General features: G+C 40.1%; 2 protein-coding genes across 2 annotated transcripts in view; one reads left to right on the top strand and one right to left on the bottom strand.

The window, feature by feature from the left end:
• The window catches only part of LOC140951253 (uncharacterized), a 16,326-nt gene extending 6,751 nt beyond the window's left edge, over positions 1-9,575 (bottom strand). Inside the window, exons 1-6 of the mRNA XM_073400492.1 lie at positions 8,978-9,575; positions 6,705-7,048; positions 3,297-3,567; positions 1,920-2,250; positions 1,238-1,431; positions 293-622 (exon numbers count right to left, since the gene is read on the bottom strand). Of these exons, the coding sequence (XP_073256593.1) occupies positions 293-622; positions 1,238-1,431; positions 1,920-2,250; positions 3,297-3,567; positions 6,705-7,048; positions 8,978-9,375 (1,868 nt within the window). The 5' untranslated portion in view covers positions 9,376-9,575. The remainder of the gene's footprint in view (positions 1-292; positions 623-1,237; positions 1,432-1,919; positions 2,251-3,296; positions 3,568-6,704; positions 7,049-8,977) is intronic.
• Positions 9,576-12,404: 2,829 nt separating this feature from the next.
• Positions 12,405-24,575, top strand: LOC140951263 (transient receptor potential cation channel subfamily A member 1-like). Its single transcript, XM_073400502.1, has 10 exons — positions 12,405-12,968; positions 14,871-15,211; positions 16,137-16,407; positions 17,040-17,370; positions 17,919-18,115; positions 18,316-18,645; positions 19,101-20,055; positions 20,433-20,636; positions 22,301-22,476; positions 23,074-24,575. The coding sequence occupies exons 1-10, from the start codon at positions 12,562-12,564 to the stop codon at positions 23,411-23,413; spliced, it is 3,552 nt and encodes a 1,183-aa protein (XP_073256603.1). The 5' UTR covers positions 12,405-12,561; the 3' UTR covers positions 23,414-24,575.
• The last annotated feature ends 336 nt before the right edge of the window (positions 24,576-24,911 follow it).

The raw sequence follows: 24,911 nt of genomic DNA, 5'->3' as shown, positions 1-24,911 counted from the left end.
TTTCTGTCCTTTTAACATCTTTTTTTTTTTTGCAATTTTCCGGACACCACGTTCACCACTTCGGCACTGGGGACAAACATGTCCGATAAAGCGTTCTATCGAACGCGTGGCAAAATTTAAAGACCGTCCCATTTATACATAGATATATTTTTGTAATCGAACCGAGTTCAGCCAAAGATGTTTATTTTGGTCCTTACACAGGTGTTTCGTGGTATTGAGGGTACTACAATCATTAACAAATTGTAAATCAAACACGAATAGTGGAATAGCTAGCCAGAAAATGGCTACCAACCTTTTGTTTTGAGCAATCGCTAGCGCTACGTCTCCTGCCCCGGAGAGCACTGCGACATCCAAACAGGACTGGCCTTGGCTGTTTCGAAGACAAACGTTTGCACCAACATTAAGGAGTAGCTCCACAACCCTGACTTTACCGTGCGAAGAGGCAATGTGCAAGGCAGTATCTCCGCGGTTGTTCACGTGATCAAGAATAGCTTGTTTGTCCAGCAGTGCTTGCGATGTCTTGTCACAGCCTGATCTCGCTGCCCACATTAGTGGCGTCCAACGGTCACTGTCGCGCGTGTTGACATCAGAACCAAGTCGGGTAAGAACTTGACAAGCTTTTCTGTGTATAATTTCAGTAAAGAAGAGATGGGTCGTATCTAATGAAAAGTTAAGAACTGCTTGGTGTGTGTCGTTAGCATGTACAAAGTGAAGAAAATGCAATCATTTTGATAATGTAACTGCAACAAAATCACGCCCTTGGGCTGTAGCGTTAGTTGTCTATTGACAGGTATACTTGTATTTTCATCTCGCGAGCTAGGGTGACTTTTAAAGTAGAACTTTGTCGGTGATGGCAGCTATAAAGTTTCGGCTGTTCCTCACCACAATGCTTTGGTGCGAATGCAAGAAAATAAGAACTTAACAAGAATTGTCCCACCCTGAAAAAAACATGTTTTTGCCACCGCAAATCCCAAATCGTCCCCCCCCCCCCCTTCCGGTGGGAGGGGGGTTCGTGCTCTTTCAGCTCGTACCTCAGATACTTCTCAACATTTCAACATAAAGTTATCGATTCACCATTTTTATTTCTTACATGTACTGGCTGACGGTTGCTAGAGACATGAAAAAACCTGACGACTGAAAATGCATTACAGGAAACGATCCATAAGTCTCATCTTTAGCTAACAACGGCACATTCAGTTAAAGATGAAAAATACAAAGGATCTCGTAGCTACCGTACCTGTTTCCATGCATTGCCGCCAGATGAATCGGTGTCATTCCGTGATCATCTCTCTCATTTAGACCGGACATTCCTTTAGCTAAGGCTTCCACGTGCGCGACGAGGCCACACTGGGCTGCTAAGTGGAGTGGAGTCTGCTGATTATGGTCTCGAAAAGACGCTCGCGAATACTTGGTTAAAAGAAGCTCTAGAATCTGTTTTTTCAGAAGAGGTTTTATTGACGTTTCATTAGTAAAGCGGAAGACTTCAAGTTATATAAGTTATATTAAATAAGTTTTCTCCACCTACTCTCTTGAGATTAGCAGTGTTGTTTTTCTGCAATAAAAGGGCTAGTCAAAATTTTTCTTACCAGCAACACCGAGTGAAGGAAATTTTTGCGCAAGGCCACAAAGTACAGCCACTTTGCTTGGCATAGAAGTGAATAGCGCAGGATAATCACCTAGGAGCTAGCGAATTGGAGTATGTGCAAAGTATTATTCATTGGTTGGATGTTCACTAAAAACATAATTTAACCAGCATTTACCATCTTTCATCACTGATCACTACACAGGATGCAATTGGCACTGCTGATCGTAGTAAATGCAGGAGGCATGCAATGGGGTTGACCCCTCCGGGGATTGTGTGTCCTACGGCGGAGGCATTAAAATATATCATTTCCCACAAATTTTTCTTTCTCGTGTACCTTAATGTTAGGCGAAATAGCAGCGTTGTGGAGTGGTACTCTCTCCCAAACGTCAAGCTGGCTTAGATTTTCAACAGCCTTACTATCCTCAACAAGAAGTTGAACCATTTCCAAGTGACCATTTTCAACAGCCAGGTGCAGGCAGTGTTTCATCTCAGACGTACTTGCACGAACATCTGCTCCTGACTCGAGAAAAATCCGCGCACTTTCGACGCGTCCAGCAGCTACTGCCAGTAGGAACGGCGTTAGATTGTTATCGGCTTTCATGTCGATTTGTGCACCCAAGCTTAGAAGATACTTGATGACGTTGACACGGTTTCCATTGGCAGCTCTGTATAATGGAGCGAAAAACAGGTACTAAGCTTTTACTATTGAATCATTGAGTTTTACAGATTTATAAATTCAAGCTTGTCCACAGCAGCATGCATTAACTATGATAGGTTTTAAAGAGGCAGTGTCACGAAGATATTGCTGCCTTTAGGTCAACTCTGTGGTGAAGTCATTACCTAATGACTTTTAACCCTTTCATAAAATGCTCCTGTAGAGTTATAAAGAAGATTTCACACAAATTTCATCAGGGAGCTCTAACCATAATATCTTTTGGCGATTTTTGCAGGCATAGAATTAAAACTTAAAAAAACGTTGACCCAACTTTTCAGTTCATGTCCATCCTTGCCATCCGTTGCAACCGACGGTAGGAAACATTTTCAGTGCCTAAGTATAGTCTTAAGCAACAAAGCTGGAATTCAATTTATGGGATAAAATGTTTTAGCTTTTCAAAAAGATACCAAATAGCGTGACATAGCTCCTTTAAGTCCATGAAAATTTTATTTCACGGGCATTTTTCTTTTAAAAAACATGTATACCACACGTCGCACATGTGTCATTAACGTCAAATTCCATAAATTATTTAGAAATGCGATGATCCCCATTAAACCCGTATTGTTATTCATTCAAAATATTTCTCCGATTCTGATTGGCTAAAAGCACACGCATAATTCACCACAACCAGATACTGATGACCAAATTTGGAAGAATTTTGCGATTAATCAACCGATGACGTAAAAAGTGCAGCTTCCAGTTAACGGAGAAGACCTGGGGAGGAGGTTGAGTTGTTTTGGTTTTTGAAAACAAAAATGGCGGACACTTCACTCGTTTTCAATAGTAAGAACTAGGCGAAATAATGGCTAAAAACATCTCGGAGGGTGTTATCCGTCGAGGCGGATAACACCCTCCTCGATCTCCATAATTCTTCATAAGATACTCAGCCTCATTCATTAATTGTTAATTATTTCCACCTGGGACATTTTTTACAATTCCGCCGTGGTGCCTACACCATCTATTAGGATCCTACCAGTTTCATGATACCAAGCATACCTGTGTAAAGGCGTCTGCTTTTCGTTATCTTTAAGGTGCAAATCAGCTCCCATTTTGCAAAGTATTTCAACTGTTTCCAAATCACCCTTCATGGCTGCCATGTGAAGTGGTGTCATTAGAGTTGACCTCTGCGCGTTAATCTGAGCACCATGTTTAAGGCACAGCTCAACTGCCCTCACGTTCCCAGTCTCCACGGCTAAGTGCAAGGCGCGGTCCTGGTCCAAATCAGTTTCGTTGACATATTGCCTTACGTTGATAAGTTTTGCCGTGGCTGGTAAAAAGGCAACGGAATATTAGTAAAGTCCTAGAATGTTTCTGTGTTTTTGGATTAAAACATGGAAGGCAAAGAGAAGGACTTAAATGTTGGAAGAGTTACAATAGCTCACACTGTTCGAGCCAGTTAAAACGTTGCATGGGTCAGAAAGTTGAAGTCCACAATTGTCTTAGACCGTCTGCGTTGCTCTCAGTGTGTCGTGGCCCCAACACATAACAACGGCGAACTCTATCCTCCAGTATCCTCGCACCTCTATAAAACCTTTAATTACACTCCACCACATAAGTCACAGCTTGTTTCGGCATAGGTTACACTGCAGACTTTGCTTATTCTTTGAACCAATCCTGTAAGACCTCGTTACAGCTGAGAGGCTACTGAAACTCTGTGGTGGCCTACCAAGTGTGTCTGAAAAGGTTAGACAATGCCGACCCAAATTTCCAGGACATTGCGTAAAACACAAGGGGGAGACAGCATCAAGGTTTGCTCTACGGCAGCTTCAATTAAGGACAGAGAACAGAGGCAGGAAGAAGATAATTTTTTGACACGTTGCTAAAAGACAAGAGGCGGCAGGCGCGGATCCAGACCAGTTTCCACCGTTTTACGGAAATCGATCAGATTTTCTTATCAACTAGTTATAGTTGTCACTAAATCTGCCCCCGACCTTTTAAAACCCGAATGAAGACTCCTTGTGGTTGTCCATGTATTTGCCATGAACCTTTGAAAGGCAGTTTTCGTATTAGAGTTTCTGAGTGTAATTCTTTTGTTCTCTTTTGTGTTTTCTCAATTATTACACTTTGTTTCCTGGGTTAATGAAAATCCTCATACATGACATGCCTAGGATGGACAACTGTTTTTTATACATCTCATAATGAGTTCAACCAACACTGCAAATGTAATAGAACGCGTGTTAAACAGCAAAACCACCTTTAATTATCTATTTGTAACTAAATTTCCTATAACTAATGTGTCGAACGGATGCTTTGGCTTCGAGTGTGACATTCTTGAACGCAACGTCGAACGCAACTGATATAAATGATTTCGCAATAAACTAACCCTACAAAAACATGGACCACTGTTTCAAGTTTCTCACCTTTGAGATATTTCCCAGTTCATTTTTTCTGGCATGTCCTTGTATCAAATAAAATAATCGGGATTTCGCAAAAAACTAACCCTAAAAACACATGGACCACTGTTTATTAAACCCTGAATACCTTAATATAGAACAAAATCCGGTTATTTCACGATAGCACCTTTCTTGTCTTTGACTGGGTTTTGAGAAATTTGAGCTATTCCTGATGTGGTTTGAATCGAGTTTGTCGATCCACATTGACAAAACCAGTTCAAAGTTCTGTCGATCCACGTTGCTGATTTGTGTCTGACAAATCAAATTCTTTAATACCAAACAATTGCAGTACTGCTGAATAACTTTTTAACTCTATAAAAATATGTATCTCGCAATAACCTTCGCGAAACTCGGTTTGGTAACGGCACTCAAGTTAAGCCCTGTCGGTCGGGGTTACGAACTGGACGGGTGACCAACCGCGAATATCGTGTTAAAGGTCCATACGTTGTTCTTTCTTTTCTTCTTCTTCTTTTTTGCGTATTATGTAGTGTTATTGTTAACAGTGTATTGAAAAGCACATTTAGCATTATTTCGCCGCCCGCATTTAGAAAAAGACCAAAACAAAGAACAAATATGGCCCGGTGCAGTTCGCCTGAAAATTATTATTATTCGGGCCGTAATACGGAGCTGAAACTTTGCAGACTTTGATCTATATATCTGCGGGGAAACCGGCAAACTAAGAAATCTGGGTTTTCGACAGTGTAAAACGATCATAATTCCTTTGATTCCAATCTCCTGTTCCTCTGTCTGTTGTTGTCGGCGTTGCCTTCGCTGTGCTCATCGATGTTCCTTCTACTCCGCGGTTTCTTGTTGACGTCTTCTCCGTTGTTCACGCTGAATTTGAAGTCGGCGTTCTCGCTCTAGAGGAGTTTCGGTCGAAAATCTTCCCGGACGAGGATGTGGAGCCACCTGTTGTGCTTGTGTGCGACACAATTCGGCGAATGCGACTCGTTGACAAACCCAGTTTGCGCGGTTGCTGAGCCACGCGCACGCGCTGAAAATTAACCGGGACCACCGTGCGCGCCTAGTTTCATCAAATCGGGAAAGCTTCGCATATACTAACAGTAATACGATACTTCTTCTTTACGCGGGGGACATTAGGGTGCCTCCTCGGGTTCCGGCCTCTGGGCCGGAACCCTGCGGGGGCAAATATATCAAATAAATTAGCCTCGATGAAATAATCCGCCAATTTGCAAGGCTTCATCCGAGGAAAATGGAACTGGCCAATAGCCTGTCTGAAGACTCAGAAACCCAGGAAAGAGGACCTTAGGGAGTTAAAATTTCCTTAACGAGCGCCCGGCGAAGGCCCAAACTTCTCGGCTTCATAGAACGCGCCTAGAAGCTTGCACCTCGGTCCTTGTTTAGGAAATCGGTCAGTAGTTATCCTAGATCCGCGCCTGGGCGGCATGAAGATATCGTATGCGTCGAGAGATCTATTAATGGTTGTAAAACCTGGCAGAGTTTTGTGGTTGGAGTTGTAGCGAGACGATTTGACGTAGCTGAGGTGAGGTGGTGGTGTGTATTTATAATTTAGGTAAAACGAAAAGCTCGGACTAATTTTTTTGCATAATTTGTAGGGAAAAAAAACAAATTAGTGAACCTCTCCAGGCCTAAGAGATTACGTGGGAAGAAACGGTTGGCCTGGCGCGAAGCTTCAAGAACAACTGTCGGTTTCCGCGGCAATCCTTCACTCAAAGGCAGTGCGCAGTATGCACTTTCTAAATATTATCCTTGTTTGTTGTTTATTATTATTATTATTATTTTATTTTTACCGTTTTGATCTATTTTGCCATTTTAACATAACTCTAACATAATGGTAATTCTAGCTGGCCCATCGGAGATGGAAGCTATTTGGAATCATGGATAAAATTCTGTAGTGAACTGAGACATGAGAGCTATGCGTCTTTTCAACATGCTATAATACTCAACCCATTCAAGTCTCCTTTCGTTACTGCCTGCTCAGAATTGTCGCAAGTCCAATGATTTCTTAATTCATTAGAATTAAGCCTACCTTCTTTAATAAGCAGTTCTGCCACTTCTGTGTTGCAGTTGTTGAAAATAGCAATATGTAACGGAGTGCTACAATCTGCTGTTTTCGATGTAATCTCGGCTCCATGGCGCAACAACAGACGACACATTTCCAGATCCCCATTCATGCACACGAGGTGTAGAGGGGTCATTCCAACTTGAGTCTTGGCATCAATGTCAATATCTGAATGACGTAATAGAATCTCCATGACACCTTTGCTGCTCCTTCGTGCAGCGTGGTGTAAGGCATTGTTACCACTTTCGTCAACAAGAGATGGATTGGCGCCAGAGTGGACAAGAATTTCGGCAACAGCAGCACAATTGAACCTATATTATAGCACAGCGATTAACAGAAATGTTAAGGAAGCCGAGCACAGGCCTGGTCAGCGTCTTTGAATAGATGCCGCGACAGGGTTAACGTTTCACTGAACGGTATAGCCTGTGAACAGGCTCTCAATTTGGTGGATGTGGTGGAAGCACTCGGACAGGCTACCTTCCTCCTGTGAGGAATGTGGGCATAGCATTCTACCTCAAATCTACAGCTGCTATCCCTTCAGAAGCGAAAGGCGCGTTGAATTTCAGATGAGAGGAAACGTTTTGTGAGAACATATCTTGGTATAGTGTTCTACTGTTCGTGCTATCCTAGGGGCAGTCACAAATCCACTACACAGTTGATCAATCAACTCCTTGAGCCGATTGGACAGCTAAATCCACAGCAAAACTTACAGACGTTTGATTGAAACATTCTCCAGTTTTGGGGGGACCCTTGCTATGACGGAACTAGCGGACACTTTTTTGGTCCCAAGATCGCAATTTTATAGTTCTTTCCTTATGACGGACTCTGGCCGTGTCTCTCAACGTTTACACTCAAATACAAAATATATACAAAATATTGCGTCTTTTTTGTGGTCATGTTATACTGGGATTTTTGCTTGGCGATCTTCCTGCTGCGCATTGTTCGAAAGTACTTGTAAATTATCTCGCGTCCCGAGTATATCCGCAATAGGTGACTCGAGTTGACTGTATTTCCCCGTTGCTTCAATTTTATCGTGAACACAAAGGAACGACTCCGAAAAGTCCGCCTGAGCTCTCGTCCAATATGTACAAAGAACGTTATTTGGTGACGATCAATTAGAAAAACAACGATTCTGCAAGCCAGAATAAACAAATAACAATAATTTCTATTATGCGTCACTGCACGACGACGATATCCTAATGAAACACTGTATAGGAGGCGTGAACACACACGACGACGATTTGGGTCTTAGTATTTCTGATTAAAAATACGTTCCTTTAGATTTCAATTCCAGAAGAATTTGCATGCTTTCGGCAAACTAGGCGAGTTCGGGACGTGTGTGACAATTTAAAGTGACGTGCTCCCTGCCTTTTGGCCGTCGTGGCAATTGTTCCTCATCCATGAGCCCTATGAGCCCATATTTGGTTCCTGTCCTGTTATGGTAACAGGAACGCAATTTTCCTAGTACTGAGTTCTTAATTGATTTTACTCAGCATGAATTAATTCATTTTGATCGATTTTCTTGCCATGAAACTTTACACACTATTGATGGGTCAACTTCATGTTACTATTAAATGGGACCTGAAACGAGTGCTAACCAGCCCATTCAATTTACTTAACAGTTTTGTGTCTTCATTGTTGGCCATCATCAAACTAAAATTGTGATTTCATTTCTATTCGTTCGGTAATTGATTACAATTCACATTTCTACTTGTTCTAAAGAAATTGGGGGATCACGGCAAAACGTAAATTTTAAAAAATAAATTTAAGTAGGATACTACATAATCAGACTTGTTCTGGAAAAAATTCAGTGTCATGATATAGTTTGGAAAATTCACACTAATTGTTAGCAAAAATATAATAAAGGATGCCGTAATACGGTAATATTCAGAATACGCCGACCTAATTTTATTCAAATATTACGTCATGCCTATGATTTCCTCGATTAAAATATTAGTTTTCAGCGATGTTTTAAATTTTCTGTCACTTAATTGTTTACTCTAACTGCTTATCCTATTGGACGTCGCATCTTAATTGTGACTTATGTCGTCTAAAATATTTAGTCTCCGTGTACCATGTTAACAAAAGTCACTAGAATATTTGTATTGACTGTCCGTAGTTATATTCATAGTTTCCTGTTGTGTGACGAAGTTTTTATTTATGACGGGTAGGAATTTAGAACTACTTCAAAAAGTTCTAACTTGTTCTCAGTGTTAAGATACAGGTGAAACGATGCTTACCTGGCTGCGACGTGCAATGGAGTCGTTCCATTTCCCAAACGTATGTTCACATTTGCGCCGTAATCGATCAACGTTCGCGTTACCTCGACTCGATTCAGTCGGACTGACAAGTGAAGCAAAGATACTCCTTCTTCGTCTAAGTTGTTCAGCGATTTTACATTGCTTTTGTCCGATAGAAAATCTTTTAACTCCCTAACGGTTCCATCTTGCACAATATCACGGGCTTGTTGCGAACGAGGCGACAAGGATACCAGCTTGAACGGCTCAAGTTCAATGTTATCGGGGTCATTTAGGTTAATCTTACTTGTGCTAATGGCATGATTCTGTCGGCCGAGCAACGGCGAATCATTGTATCCTAAAGTTCTGCTTTTTGCAGAGTTGACTGTGTATATCGACATGAGAGAGAGTTAGTGTTTCAGAAGATTCGACGCGTTGGACGTGGTGTCCTGTTGACAAAGATAGATCTTAATCGAAGACTACTTTTACAATGTATACCAGAAGAGTTACAATACAAGTAAACTCGTCACAGGCTACCCCCCGATTGACAACCCTTAAAAACCACCGGAAGAGACGAGCAATAGCGACGACCTGGCTATCTTCTGTTTTTGGTGGCGCGAACTTTTTCTCTTGGTTCACGATAACTCGCTGATTTTGACAAGAAAGTCCTCAAATTTATAAGTAAATTAATCAGAAGATGACATCAATAATTAAAAACAGTTTTATTGACTCGTGCAAACACGACAGCGAGCACGCACAGAAAGCCGATTAAAATGCAATGCACACATTTTAGGAGGTGCTCAACTCGTAGTAAATTTAAAAAAAAAAAACCTAAATTGGGCTGTGGAACAAAAGCGTTCGAACTTTTGCTTACATGGCAACTTTACATCATTTAGCCGGCGGCAGTCGAAGTTTAATGATTATTCAAACGGTAATAACGTTCCGCTTTGTTTGTCAATTCAGAAGAAAGGAAGTGGTTATGTTGTAATAATAATGTCTTAGATGAAAAGACAACAGTACGTGTCCTCCTTGCTTGATATACTTTTTTAAAACAGTAAGCTAGAACGTCAGCAAACTCTAAATTCCGGTAGAAAAATAAAAGGTCATATCTTTTCCTGAAGCCTCTCCGTAACACGTTACACCATGGTAGAATATACACGATTCATCAACAAGGAGTTAATCGTTCCTTTTACGATTCTGTGCAAATTATCTCTTAGTCAGAGATTTTTGTTCAAATAGACCCACTCATTGCATTGAGCCATGATGGCTCATGACTACAAGGTCAAGGTCCTGCGTTCAAGACGTAAGAAGTATGAAGGGTTAGAAAATCAGGAAACAACTTTTTCCTTAGATCGGAAAACGTTTATATTAGAGCTTGAGTAACAGTAGCGCAACAACAATTAATGTTAGCTTAAGGGAGGGGTAGGAGGGCAGTTTCCCAGAAACCTAAATTGATCCAGTTTTTCTGCTACTATATTACTATTTTTAACTGGATCAACTTAGGTTCTGGGGAAACTGCCCACCTACCCCTCCCTTAAGCTAACATTAACACTTAGTTCTTATCTAGGGCAAAATGTTAGCTTAGGGGAGGGGTAGGTGGGGGTGGAAAAACTTTGCTTCCTATTTCGTGAAGCTTCAGATAGAATTATCCTCGGCTCATCATTCTACCAAGCAAAATATTTAACTTATTGAAACCGCAAATAATATTTTATTGAACTCTATAAGAGCTGTCAAATTTCACAGTGTGACATGTCAAGTAATTTCTTTACTATATGTATTCGAAAAAAAATCACAAATTAATGCCAACCAAACTCATTTTTATTATATTCGCCACTTGATGAGAAAGCTGGGCCGAGTTAACTTTCGTAAAGACTTCTGGGACTGTCCGCTACCAGGGATGGGCAATGGCTGACCGGCACGTCCCCAGTAATGACGAAAGTAAAATTAAAGTGGCGAAGGTAAAATTATTAAAATCCTGTTGGATTCTATGGCATTTGTTGAGCACAGTGTTTCTGATCCGCGTAACTGCTACGACAGTCATACAGTTTGTGTGGATTGATTGTTGAACAATTCAAAGATTGAATCGTGATATTGATGTCTTATTATCCAAAAATTGGAAAATTTGCTATCTAGATCTAGACGAGTTTTAATTTTCGGAACAGTAAAGGTCTTCAATCTTAGTTATACCCCCCCCCCCCCCCACCCCCCACTCCCTTTTAAGATAAAATTCAAGGGATGTCCAAAATAGCTGCCCCAAAACTGTTCAATTTTCAATACCAAGTTTAAAAAAATTTTCTCGACGGCTATTTTCTAGTTTGAGTGTTTAAATAGATCAGTTTCGATTAAAGACCACAAAAAAAATTTACAAATCGGTATAGCTACCGAAATGCCATTTCACGGGGGCGAAATATTTATTTGTAAGTAAAACAATGCATTTGATCGTGCACCAGAGGTTTTTAAAATTAGACAGGTTTTGAAATAAACTGCTAGTATTGCCCCATAAAGGGCATACGATTTTTTTCAGTCACGTTCCCGTTAAAACCATTGAATCATTGATTTGCAATGAAAGGTGTATGTTTATTTGTATTTCCCATGCTCCTGATCGCTACAGCAACAGCAGCAGCAGCAGCAAGAACAACAACTTGATAACAACATCAAACAAATCAAATAGAATTCGAAACGAGCGACGAAAGATTTCCCGTAATTGTGGCTATGAACTCTCTGAATTGACTGTTTGAATTAAGGCCTAAGAGAAGTGATTTTGATCTCCAAGTATTATAATTGAAAAGTTCAAGTCTAATTTCAATCTTAGTTGTTACGCTTTCGTGCGTACTTAACAATTAAACTCATCGTCTAATTAAATGCCGAGCTTATTAATTTGCGGCAAACCAACAACTACTTTTAAATTCAAGCCAAAACAAAGTAAACACGTTAAAGGAAAGATCTCCCACTTGATTAAACCTCGCTGTTATTCGGCAAATGACGACAAAGACCTTGGCTTTAACGTGTTATTTTGAAAAGAGTTTTATGTCTGCTTTCCAGCAAAGAAGTTTATCCATGCTCGTGCATGCATTAAAAGATTCTCGTTTTTGGCTCAAAACTAAGCTGGGGTCGGTCAGTCTGACATAAAAATAAGATTGAGGTCAAATGATATTCTCGTGATCATTTATAAAACGATTTCCATTTGGGCCTTTTTTGTTAGTTTTGCTTGCATTGTTTCTTTTTATCAATAAGTCCACTTTTGCATTTTGATTCCCCAATTTAAGTTTTGAAGGCATTTTAAACCCCCAGCAGGTGTATTTTAGGCATATGTACTTTATCCCAATTGCACGACGTTTTACTGAGACCTAATCTGTGACCGCGAGACAAGTTCGCCGTATGGGCTTGAGAAAGTTTTTGCGCTGCGGGACCCTTATTCAAAAGCTTTTTTTTTAATGCAAATCACGATAACAATGCACAGTGTAAATGAAGGCGGAATGTCAATGAGGTAAGCTGCTTTGAGTCATTCGCTATCGCTTTAGTTTTAACAAATCGTACTACCCACCCTGGCTACGAAACGTGCAAGGACAGCTGAACAAGAAGCACTCATGTCAGAGCTGAGGACAGGGGCAAAACATCGGGGAAATTATTCCTTATCTCCGATGGATCCCGAACTGGATAGGAACGCAAACCCAGACGAAGGTCAAGTGAAAAATTCAGTGAGTAGAGAAAGATTAACTTATGAAATGAGTGAGCTTGGAAGGCCTGGCATTCGTCGCGCCACGCGTTTGTTTGAAGCTGTACGTGATGGAGTAGTGGATTTAGTGAATGAACGACTTCTGGAAAAAGACAACGTAAAGGATATCGACAGGTTAGACCATTCTGGGCTAGCTCTGCTTCATCAGGCGGCGAGATATAACCGGACTGGTGTTGCTGGAGCTCTGATAGACCACGGTGCAAGAATCGACGTCCGAACGAGGGAAGAGGGTCTAACTCCACTTCATATCGCAGCAAGGTTAGTCTGGAGAGCTTAATTTTTACGAAGATCAAAATCCAGACTATAGATGTATGTCCAAGGTCCAAGTTGGATTATATTGACTGTCTTAGGTTGCATTAATCGCCTGAAATTATTCTCTGTGGTCGAGCCCACTATGTGCTAGGCAGTTACTTTAGTTTAGTTCAGTGACATTTCTTTTTCTGTAATTTATATAGTGGATGAACCTGATTGTGATTATTTTTCAAGACAAACTGCCTATTTATGGCCCCTGAACATTTATGGGTGCGTCGAAATGTTATTACGGTCATGGCCTAAGGTGACAAATACAGCAGAGATCAATAAACAATGAGCGTGTAAACATGAGAGACAGTTCACTTTGATGCGTGCGACCGTTACATGCGCAGCGGTAAAGCAACAGAGTGATGGTATTTTAGATTCCCTCAACATTTTACTGATGGCCTTATGCGCCATAAGGGGCGAAGTGTGTTATGGTGAACATTTTGCTTGTTCACTGTAAATAATTCGGGGAGAATTCTCTGCCAGTGGGTTTAGTCGGTTTATGTTTTGTCTGAAATTGTTTAGCCCCAGGCTTTTAAAACAAAACCTTTTGTTAATCACTGCAATTTAGTTAACAGACACTTTCCATTCAGCCCAAAATTCCGGAGCTGACTGTTTCAATTAGAAGTTAAAAAAATGGAACGGACCATTTCGGAATGTTGGTTTTCCGGCCCAGGCTTAATATTCGTATTGTTTTGACGATTTCAGGCTGAAAATACTCTTCTGTTATTCTTAAAGTGTTTCGGTACAGCTTTTTCGGACACCGTACCGATATTTTTCATTCGCCAAGTGATTTTATCCTTGTGCTATCGGCGACATGAAATTTTCTGCCAGGCTGACTGACTTTGGATTGAAGTTTGTCAAAATTTAGCTTTAAGTCAATAGTCCAATAGATATCAGTAAGGCAACGATAGACAAAAAATTTTAAATCGGTAAAAGCCGAATTTTGTGCGATCTAGACCTGCTACTGACAATCCGATACCAGAAAATTAAAATCTGGTGTATAGCAAACAACCTCCGTGAAAAGTAAAAAATTCTAAATATTCGAATTCAAATAAAGCGTAGATTTATTTCAAACCTTATATTTTCAATAGCCGTGATAATTTTTTTAATAAAAAGTTCTAAATAACTCAAATTAATCTTAAGTAGCGTCAGAATGTTGCTTAATATCATATTTTGCTGTTCGGAAACTTTGGTGTATTTTCTTCCTTGTGATTTTGAAAACTAACCTGTTTTCTCACCACTTGTCAAAGTTCAACTTCATTCTATTCTCTTTTCTGTATATCCCTAGAACCCCTCGACAGAATTTTTTTTAAACCTCATCACATAATCTTCACGTATGTAATAACTTCTGAAACTTTCATTAAGATTGATGTACTGCAACACCTTGAAATCTCAAGACAAAGCTAGCCTACGAACCGGCTAAGAATCCGCGTTACAACATTCGATTCACTGATTTTTTATTGCATGTTTTGAATCTAAAACATTGACAGTATTCACACCGAAATGTATTCAGAGTCGTGGAAGCATGTATGGTCCGCATTAATTTGGAAAAATTAGCATGACGCCAAAAACGTAAATGTTGTCACTGCTCAGATCTGGGAAATGCTTCTGATTGGATGAAGCAAAAATTCAACCAATTAGAAGTACTACCCAGATATGGACAGATATGGTTAGTGACTTGTCATTAGTATGAAACTTCTTTGCTCGTTCCTCAAGTTATCTCGCGGTGGTGTGGTGGCGTCGCGAGGTGTCGACTGTCTTTTCAGGTCATGGGGAGTTGAACACGCTGACAGTACCACTTAGTTTTTGACAACGACCTTTTTCTTTATCTTACCTAATTTGTTACATTTACGCATTTAGATTTAACTGCGTCGCAACTGTGAAGTTACTAATCCAAAGAGGTGCCAACCCTGCGATAGCATCAACCAATAGGAGCACGGCACTTCATTTTGCGGCTCGTCGAGGGAATCACAAAGTAGCGGAACTGCTTCTCGATCATGCGAAGGTTGATATCAACGAGAAAGACTTCGCCCACATGACTGCACTTCACCTGGCCTGTGTCAGTGGTAACATAGCAATTTCAAAGATGCTTCTTGGGAGAGGAGCTGATATAACAGCGAAGTCCACCGAACTCATGACCCCACTTCATACCGCTGTGTATCACGGGAACGCCGGAGTCGCCGCATTGATTTTGCGGACGGGTAGGTATTCGGGGCAAGCCTAAAAAATCTAAGTGCACCAAGTTAGTTCTTAACATCTGGGGTATGATACCAAAATTTGAGAGCACACTGGTGAGAACTTTTCAAGATGTTGTCTATTTTCTTCCACCATTGCATAGCGCAAATCGTGTATTAAATAGACCATTTGCAGCTCGCAGTCACGTGACCTGTTTAATGCAAAAAAAAAAAACAAAACAAAAGATGGGATGCAACTTAAATAATACCAGAGACGGAAACAAAACAGGAAAAATAGCTGTCAGCCAATGCTGATTCGCACATAAAACTAACATTTTGAGATTTGGGATGTCTGCAAAATCATGGACTCTATAAAAAAAATTCTGAAGGTCGAACGACTACACACATATGAATTTTCTTAGTTATACAAACCACATAAATTCGCACTCGACGCTATGATATATTTTTTTAAAAGATAGTGACTGCTTATCGTCTGTCGTTTGTCTCACGAAAGTAACTTTATTGGTCGCGATGTTTCTACCGCTCTCTGCATGGTGTTCTTTAGCACACTTGCTGCTGCCGTTTACGTCAGGCATCGCGCGATCAATGACAAAGTGGCTTTCGTGAGACAAACGATAAAAGAACCCTATCATATATGAAACTACGATGAACATGTTTCACTTTAATTATTTGTTCTGTTCTCTTAGCCGCCGAGGGTAGCGAGAGCATGGTTATCGTCTGTCGTTTCTCTCACGAGAGTAACTTTATTGATCGCGATGTTTCTACCGCTCTCTGCATGGTGTTCTTTAGCGCACTTGCTGCTGCCGTTTACGTCAGGCATCGCGCGATCAATGACAAAGTGGCTTTCGTGAGACAGACGATAAAAGAACCCTATCATACATGAAACTACGATGAACATGTTTCATTCTAATTATTTGTTCTGTTCTCTTAGCCGCCGATGGTAGCGAGAGCATAAAGGGACTAGTGGAGGACCGAGATACACATAGCAACACTGTTCTGCACCTTGCTGCTGGAACAAACGATCTTCAAACAGCCGAGGTGTGCCTTCAGAACGGTGCTGATATCAATGCGCTTAGGACGAACAATGAAACCCCGCTCTATGAAGCAACAGTGAAGGGAAATCTAAAGATGGTGGAGTTTTTGGTAAAAAACGGAGCAAATGTGAATGCCAAGAATGCAGACTCGAAAACTGTTCTTCACAGGTAATAGTTTTGGTGTTATTGAGCTTTCGAATTCTGTTGTCTTCGTCGGTGTTTCTTATTCCACTAAGCAAGATAAGCCCTGTCCACGCAAGCACGTTTTAAATGAGACAACTGTTAGGAGATGTCGTGTACACGACGGTGAAGATGTTACAACCTTGTAATTTTAAGTGAGTATCACAGTAACAACCTAGTAAGAACGAAAGGTTAGAGAGTGCGGGCGAGGATGATGAAATGTCAAACCGCTCTTGCTCTAACGCTGTTAGCCTGAAAATACGCTAGAGACGGCTGCATTTACAGGTTACAACGGTTTTCTTTGCACAAGTTAAGTTTCACGTGATAGATGGTCACAATGCGCGAGATCAGATCACGAAAGTTAGAAGTTCCAACAAAACGTTTGATCGGATTGCGTTCCATGCATTCCATTCATTCTCAGTGGAAGTCCAGACGAATGCTGACCATAGACGTGCCTTTCACACGAATGAAATAGCAACCTGGAGATAAGGATTGCCGGTTCCTCTGGTCGCCCGCAATAAAACACTAAGATCTGCTATAGTCTTCGCTAGGTAATGAGTCAATTGATACTGTGTGAAATCCAGCCGACAAGTAACGGCTTCTACAAATTGTTCTCACAGGGCAGCAGTATTCAATCGTCTTGACATCATATCTTTTCTGCTTGATCATCACGTACCAATCGACACTCGCGATGCACAAAGCAGCACTCCCTTTCTGGACGCTGTAGCTGCTGGCCAGACAGAATGCGCTCAGCTTCTTCTGCAGAGAGGGGCGGATTTTAAAGCCAGCGATATTTTTATGAAGAACTGTATTCATATGGCTGTTGAGAATGAACATCTCGAGACGCTGCACATGCTCTTAGAGGAAAAATCCATTCTGTTCAACCTGTATAGTCCAGATGTAAACGAAATGGTCCCACTACATTACGCTGCTATGGTAAAAGATGTTAGGGTAGGTACCGTGCTTAAGGGTCCCATGTATACTCTCATATGTCACACGTCTATTTTGACCGATCCCCTCCTTAATCGGGGACCTAAATTTGGCCCCTATCCTTTTTCAGTCCGGCCTTTTCCTTGACCACCTATGACGCATATCAGATAATCTGCATGATGGACACTGCGTATCGATTCCAATGTTGTCTGAGAGAGAAATTACTGTTGTTTACATACTTCACTAACGAATAAAATCTACCAGTTCATTTATTTCAGCTCAGTGATAGATGTGGAAACAACTGCATGGAATCTAGCTTAATTGTGTCATTAGGTGGAAATATCAATCTTGTTCCTCCAGACTAGAACGTATCAGTGAAAAAGGGAAGCCGAGGCATATCTTCAGCCAAATGGTGTTAGCAAAAGTTTGATATCAAACATTTTGGGTTATAATATTTCTTGGTTTCGCCCGAGAAAAAGGCGATCATTTCCAGAAAAAAGGAAAGAAAACAATCTTTATTTCTTGAATCATTAGCAGTGAATGATATGTTTGTGTTTTCATCTAACTAGATAATGGATTCACTCTTGGAAAGGCAGGCAAGATTCACATTCCACGATGAAATGCAACAAACTCCATTACATCTTGCTGCGCAGTATGGAATGTTTGCGCATGTGGAAGCTTTGGCGCGACGAGTTGCCTCTGGTTTAAATGAACGAGATGATAAAGGCAGAACTCCTCTTCATAATGCTGCCATTAATGGACACAGGTTAGCCATTCTAATTAAATCTGTTTCAATTTTTTTTTTGCAATCGTCTACACAACTTTGTACACAATATTTTGGCGCTTCCGCTTGCTACCAATGTTTTTGTCAGGTAACTAAGTTATGTTCCACCCTTCATCAGTTAAAAGTGTTGGTAAACACGTTAAAGTATTGGAGTATTGTCACTTTGCCTTTTGAACTTGCAGAAAAGTTTGTTACACTCTTCTGAAGCTAGGAGCAAACATCAGTAGCACAGACAATGATAAGTGGACTCCGCTTATGTGGACAGCCAAACTGGGCTGGGCAAAGTGCTGTCAAGAACTGCTGGAAAAGCAGACATCGCTGGATGATGTCAACATGGAGGGAGACAGTGCACTGCACATTGCTTGTAGACAAGGTCATGTAAACATCGTTAACTTGCTGTTAGACAACGGAGCAAGTTTGACCATCTGTAACACCCATGGTCTGACCTGTTTGGAGGTTGCAGACCGGGCAGGCAACGGAGAAGTGGCCATGGCTCTGGTCAAGCATTGGAGGTAACAGTTTACCCGCGCCAGAACATTTAGGAATGTTAGTAATAATTGGAATTGTGCAAAATCTCAACCTTTTTTTAGAAACACTAGAAACGTTTCGGGTACAAAATTAAGTTGAAAGAGACTGGGTACATTTGAATATCATAGCCAAAGATTTAATCCGCCTTATATTTGACTCCAGTTGCAGGGTTTTGACTCTGTTTCTTGAAGACACTGATTACTTTGTAGCATTTCTGCATTTCTGCATGGCATGCTTCTTGAATACAACATGAAAAATATAATTCTTGACTGACTGACAAAAAAGCGCTATCGCTTGTATCGCAATGTGGCCATTTGAGATAAAATTCGCGACGTTTCGACTGCTATACATGAGACAAAAGAACATTGATTATTGTATTCCACCAAGATAAATAACTATAACCTTTTCGCGACAAAAGTAGCATTTTCTTACTCTGCAGATGGCCTGAAGTGATGGAGTACAAAGACATCAATGGGCACACACCTATGAAGCTACTAATACAACACTTTCCGGAAAGTGCAGAGCTACTAATGGATCGCTGTATAAAGCGCTCGGAGATAAAAAGCCTGAATGACCCAAACTTCTCAGTTACTTATGACTTCCATCTGTTAGACCCGGGCCCAGATGATCCAGCTTTTGTTCAAGGAAGGCGTTTCTTCGGTCCCAGTACCATGGTGAAATACCAGAGGATGAAGCTTCTTATGCATCCACTTACCCAAGTTTTATTGAACCAAAAGTGGTCCACGTTTGGACGCTTCATTTACTACTTTAACTTTTTGACGTATTTGATCTTTGTGGGACTTTACTCAGCTTTTGTGATAATTGAGAGGCAAAAGGCCAACTTTACCAAAACTTTTGAAGTTAAGGGACAGGAATGTTTCGAAGAAACGTACGGTGATTATGACGAAAATGGAACCTGGCAAGAGTGGGAAGAATTACTATGTATCCCAGTCTCCGAATTTTACAATACCCAATCAAACTTCAGCACAGGATTTTCCTATGTCGTATTTATCTTTGCTATCATCCATCTGCTGAAGGAGATACTACAAATAATGATCCAGCGTCTGAGGTACTTCACTGAAATCAGCAACTTGTTAGAGTGGGTGTTGTATGGCACTTCGTGTACATTCATGATACCGTACGTTATGCCGGATCACGTCATAAATGATTTATTTCAGGAAATGACAGATCCGTATCTCCTTTGGATAGTGGGCCTGACATCGATTTTTTTCTGTTATGCAAACTTGGTACTCTTCCTCCGCCGATTTCGTCTGTTTGGTATTTATGTTACCATGTTCGTAGAAGTGACCAAAACGGTGCTCAAGGTTTTGTTGGTGTTCGTCATCTTTATTATTGGCTTCAGCATTGTCTTCTTTATTCTATTTAAAGAGCAGGTGAGGCATAGCCGAATAATGTACCATGGTGAATCATGGCAGACGAAGTGTATAGTGTAAAAAATATGTACGCAGTTATTTTTTTGGTTTGTTTTTGTTTTTTCTTTTCAAGTTTTTTTTTTATTTAAGACACAAGTAATTATGTTATTTCTCGGTACTTTGTTATTTTTCTGATGATATTAAAAAAGACCATGCACATATCGGAGGCCGTTATCCACCTGGGCCTTTGGCCTCGCCGGTGGATAACACCCCCTCTCGATCTGTATAATTCTTCATATCAAGCTTAGCCTCATTTAATAATCGTTAAATGTGCATTAATATTGTACATATGATAAAACCTTCCTGTAAATCGTAAATCATTCGATTAATTTTTACAGGATGCTTTTAATGAGCCTGGTAGAGCTTTCATCAAGGTCGTGGTGATGATGGTTGGCGAATTTGAATTTGATGACACTTTCATTGACACGATTGGCAAGAACAGTACTTCAACGCGAAGGCCACTCAATCCGTTTCCACAAGCTGCCTTTGTGTCCCTGAGTATCTTCATGCTACTCATGGCAATTATACTAATGAATTTGCTGGTAGGTATATCCAAGTATGTTTTAGGCGAACCTACCGTATTGAAGGAGCTACGCGACTTTCAAAAGCTAAACTTTTTCGCGTCAGTTGAATTCCTAAGATGATGGTCCAGTTTTGTTATTCATTTATGACTATATTTAAGCCATTGAAACTGTTTCTTGTCGTCTGTTTAAACGGATGGATTGAAACTTGAAAAAGTTGAGCCAACGTGTTCAGGTGTCAATGCTATGTCTCCACAAACCACCAAAGTTATTATGGTTCGTGCTTTTTAATGAAATTTTTTAAATAGATATCTTCGTCATTACTCTACAAACTGTAAATCAGAAACATCTGTTTTAGCTCTTAAGACGAAATCCATTAGAAAATTGAGTAATTTTAATTTTTAGTGGACAAAAACATTGTACCAGAAAAATTTAAGCAATATTGCATTCTTTTTTACATTTTTCAAGGGGTGTAGATGTATTACCTGTAATAACACCAAAGAAAATTTCTTATGCGAGCCCGAGAAAATAAATGTTAAATTTCACCAAATGACATCTTAGACATGAAATTTTTACAATTTTACCTGTGTTTTCACAATTCTTCTGAAATTTGACATTTATTTTCTCGGGCTCCCATGAGAAATAGTCTTTGGTGTTATTACAGATAACTAATTATATCTATAACTTTTGAAAAACGCAAAAAAGGATGCGCTATTGTTTAAATTATTCTGGTGCAAGGATGTTGTCCACTGAAAACTGAAATTACTCAATTTCCTGATGGAATCCGTCCTAAAATGGGGGCGTTTCGGTAAGTAAAATAAGGTAGCGTACTATTTTTGAGTCTAATTTGGCTCCCTTAATCAGGGCTAACACAGTCAAATTACCTTGGGTTGATTTGGACGCAAGGGATGAAATGAGCCTCAGCGTGGGCTGGAATAGCCTTTTGATGGGGCTGTTTTGGCTGACAAATGGCTCCAGAAGGGCTGAATCAGACTTTGCCATGCAGGGCTGAATTAGCACTTTATGGCTAAAACCGATCTTTTTAATTTTCAGTGCAGGAGCACTTTGTGTATGTTTAAAGGCACTAAGTAATATCGCTAGGAAATTTCAACAATATCCTTGTGACAAAGTTCCTTTAAATGATCACTTACCAGTTGATTCTGGACTGATCAGTTTCGCTCACCCGATAATGACGATGTGTTGGGTGTTGACGGCCAGTTATTTTTTAGTTTCTTTCCCCTGGGCCCGTTTCCTCGAATGATGGTTAAGTTTAACCCAAGATTAAGCCAAATTTTAAGCACGGTTTTCTTGTCTACGAACGTATTACTCAAGCTTACAAAATACTGTTGAGCATTTACTCTGAGATACAGTAATGATAACATAAAATGTTACTCTAAGCAATGCAAAGGAAGGTAAATAGAAAAAGTGGAACAAAATTTTAATCCTGGGTTAGCGCTAATCAACCTTTCTAGAACCGGGCCCTGATTAAAGTGCAGTTATTTCCTAGCGATGCGAGAATAAACCCTAATTTCTGTTGGATGCCATTAATCCTCAGTAGATTTTATGTACAATTTCCTTTTCCCCATAATCTTTACAAAGAATGGATAGTTTTTAATTCAATGCAGGCGCACCTTCCTTAACTAGTTAGAGGTGCATATTAAAAAAGAGTTATTTTTCCGGCTTAGGTTGGTTTGGCGGTGGGGGATATAGATACCATACAAAATAACGCAACTCTAAAGCGTTTAGCTATGCAAGTGGAATTTGTAGCTGAGATAGAGGAAAGCTACCCAAGATTTATCACAAGAAGAGTTTATCATCCCACGCTAGTTTCCATGCCCAATCGACAAAGCAGATGGACAAGGTAAAGTGCTGTGCAATAGGCCATTTACACGATTATGTAAATATACCTCTACTACTCGAATTCTTCAGGGTTTTGCTTTCCTGTGCAAATTAGGGCATTTTTATTTCAACCTAGCTGGGATTTCCAAAACCAAATGGTTCCTGGTAGAAGCAGGGAATTAATGTAACGCCATCGTGTAAAGGCGTTTATTACTCTTATGGACATCAACCTACAATCCTGGACAAACGACGTTAGGATAGTAATTCAGTTTTCCTAGTTTCTGTAATTTCTAGGTGCCCTCATAAAACAGAGCGTCTTTTTCCAAAATTGCTGGCGGTCCTCTCTCTCCCAGCCTATACAATGTTGAAACTCGCCGAGAAACTTCTGGATACAAGCGTCTAAGGTTGTTGGATGGGGAGAGGGGTTGGGCATGTGTGAATTGAAAAAAGCCCTTGAAACAAATGCAAATAAAAATTGTCCCAAGACTTTGTCCAGGATTGTAGGTTATAATGTTTCCAGCAAGGTTACAGATAAATGCGTAGCATGCTGTTGTGAGTGTAATTTTTCTTTATTATTCGTTGTCTTTCTTTTTTCCTTTTCCCTTTGTTTTTCTCGCAGATTTTTGGCTCGTATTGGAATCAGAAGGTCTACAAAGCTGGACTTTGGTCTTCCGACCGACGAGGAGGATTCTAGTAGATCTGAGTACAGTGAAGTTAGAAAGCAGCTCGATAAAACTAAAAAACGCATCAAAACTTTGGTGAATGTCGTCGAGACGCAGAACATTTTACTGAGAAGATTAGTTCTGAGGATTGAACCTGAAGCCGCGATGAACTTTGATGACATTCAATATCGTAATATACCGCCCAATGTAGAAGACCTGGCAACTATATCACCAGACTTCCTCGATGGAAAGGAGTCAAAAGACAGTGGAACAATTCCCGAAACGACAGAAAGCTAAACAATTGAAAAGAAAAAAGGGAGGGAGTATTGACAAGAGAAGAGTTTAAACAAGGGAATTAAATTGGTGGAGACCCCAAGCAATTCGTAGTAAATTACATGAAATTTTGCCATGTTGGCAATGTCAGGAATTCCCATATCAGAAGCAGGCATCATTCATGCGAACACGAAGAAGAACGAGACTAGCAGAGGGTCGTCGCATTGTTCCTAGGCATCTCTGAAGTGCAGGGTATGACGCACGAAAGGAAGGTTACAAAACGCGGGCACAATACCTTCTTGACAAGATAACAAGCAAGTTACGCAAGGGCGAGGGTAGACGCTTCTATGGTCGAGAAGGTTTTCGATACAGGCTAAATGATAAGGATGTAAAAAGCGGCATACGCGTTAGAGTTAGTGTATTCAGCATGTATATAAAAATTTTTGAACTGAATTGAAGACTTTTTTCGAAAGTTAATGGCAGCGACGTTGCAAAATGAGGCCCATAAATAAACAATAGGCAAGGATTTTACAATTCTTCCGTCAGCTTTTTTAGACAATTTGAGCCCGCTTTGGAACAGTCTTCCCGTAAGCATTAGATCTGCTTGCACCAAAAGTGATTTTAAACAGAAACTTAAGACATTTCTATTCAGCAAGGCATTTTGTTAGTATAGTTAGTTTATATTTAGATTTTTATATAGTTTTTCTGCAAATTACTTTTCTTATAACCAATTGTAAATAGTGAAGTTTTCGTCTTTGATTCCAAAGTGACTGTAAATAGGTTCTTACTTTTGTATTTATTGTAATGTTTGTAATGCGCATTTGATTATTTTTATAGAAAATGCGCAATATAAATATTAAATATTATTATTATTATTATTATTATTATTGTTATTAAAGATATACCAACTTGTCAAAAACCAGTGCAAAGTAACATTCAACGGCTTAGTCCTAATTTCCTCTGCAAAAGTGGAATTGGCTAGTACAAAGTGACGCAGGAGTACTGCTTCACAGCTTTTATGAAGAGTAAGAAAATGAATCTGTACAATAAGCTAAGCTTTGCGTTTAAGATGTTAACTATTCATGGTAATGTATTGGGAGGTAGTATTTTTGTAGTACAATTGGAGCGATGTAATCTAGTTTTGTAAATGCAATGCAATCACATAAATATAGAACATTGTTTTTTTTATTTCCATGTAAATTTAATGTTACCTCTTCAAGCAGAAGCCTTGACAGTTATCAAAGAGCTCGTACCCGGTCAACTGAAATAACTTAGAACCAATACAGAAATTGGCTAAGACAATATCAGTGCCCTTATTCTGAAAGACTCGGCTAGTGTAATTAGTAAAAGTCTCACAAAATTGTTTAATCGATCATTGGTCACTTGTACTTTCCCTTCCTTAATATGGAAGTTTGGAAAGGTATCCGCCCTCGTATTAAAAAAGAGGCGATCACTGTGACCCAAACAATTACAGGCCAATAACAGTGTTACCTACGTTGGGCAAGTTTCTGAAGAAGGCGGT

The sequence above is a fragment of the Porites lutea genome, chromosome 1, assembly GCF_958299795.1.
Source record: "Porites lutea chromosome 1, jaPorLute2.1, whole genome shotgun sequence".
NCBI classification, from domain to species: Eukaryota; Metazoa; Cnidaria; class Anthozoa; order Scleractinia; family Poritidae; genus Porites; species Porites lutea.
Note: the sequence above shows the minus strand (reverse complement) of the source record. Positions and strands in the feature narration are given on the sequence as shown.

Bases quoted from the DNA above. Each gene is read 5' to 3' on its own strand.
- LOC140951263 (XM_073400502.1), top strand. From the start codon at position 12,562: ATGTCAGAGCTGAGGACAGGGGCAAAACATCGGGGAAATTATTCCTTA. The intron at 18,646-19,100 runs GTAACAGTTTAC...CTTACTCTGCAG, and splicing joins GCTCTGGTCAAGCATTGGAG to ATGGCCTGAAGTGATGGAGT. The intron at 20,637-22,300 runs GTAGGTATATCC...TTTCCGGCTTAG, and splicing joins TTATACTAATGAATTTGCTG to GTTGGTTTGGCGGTGGGGGA.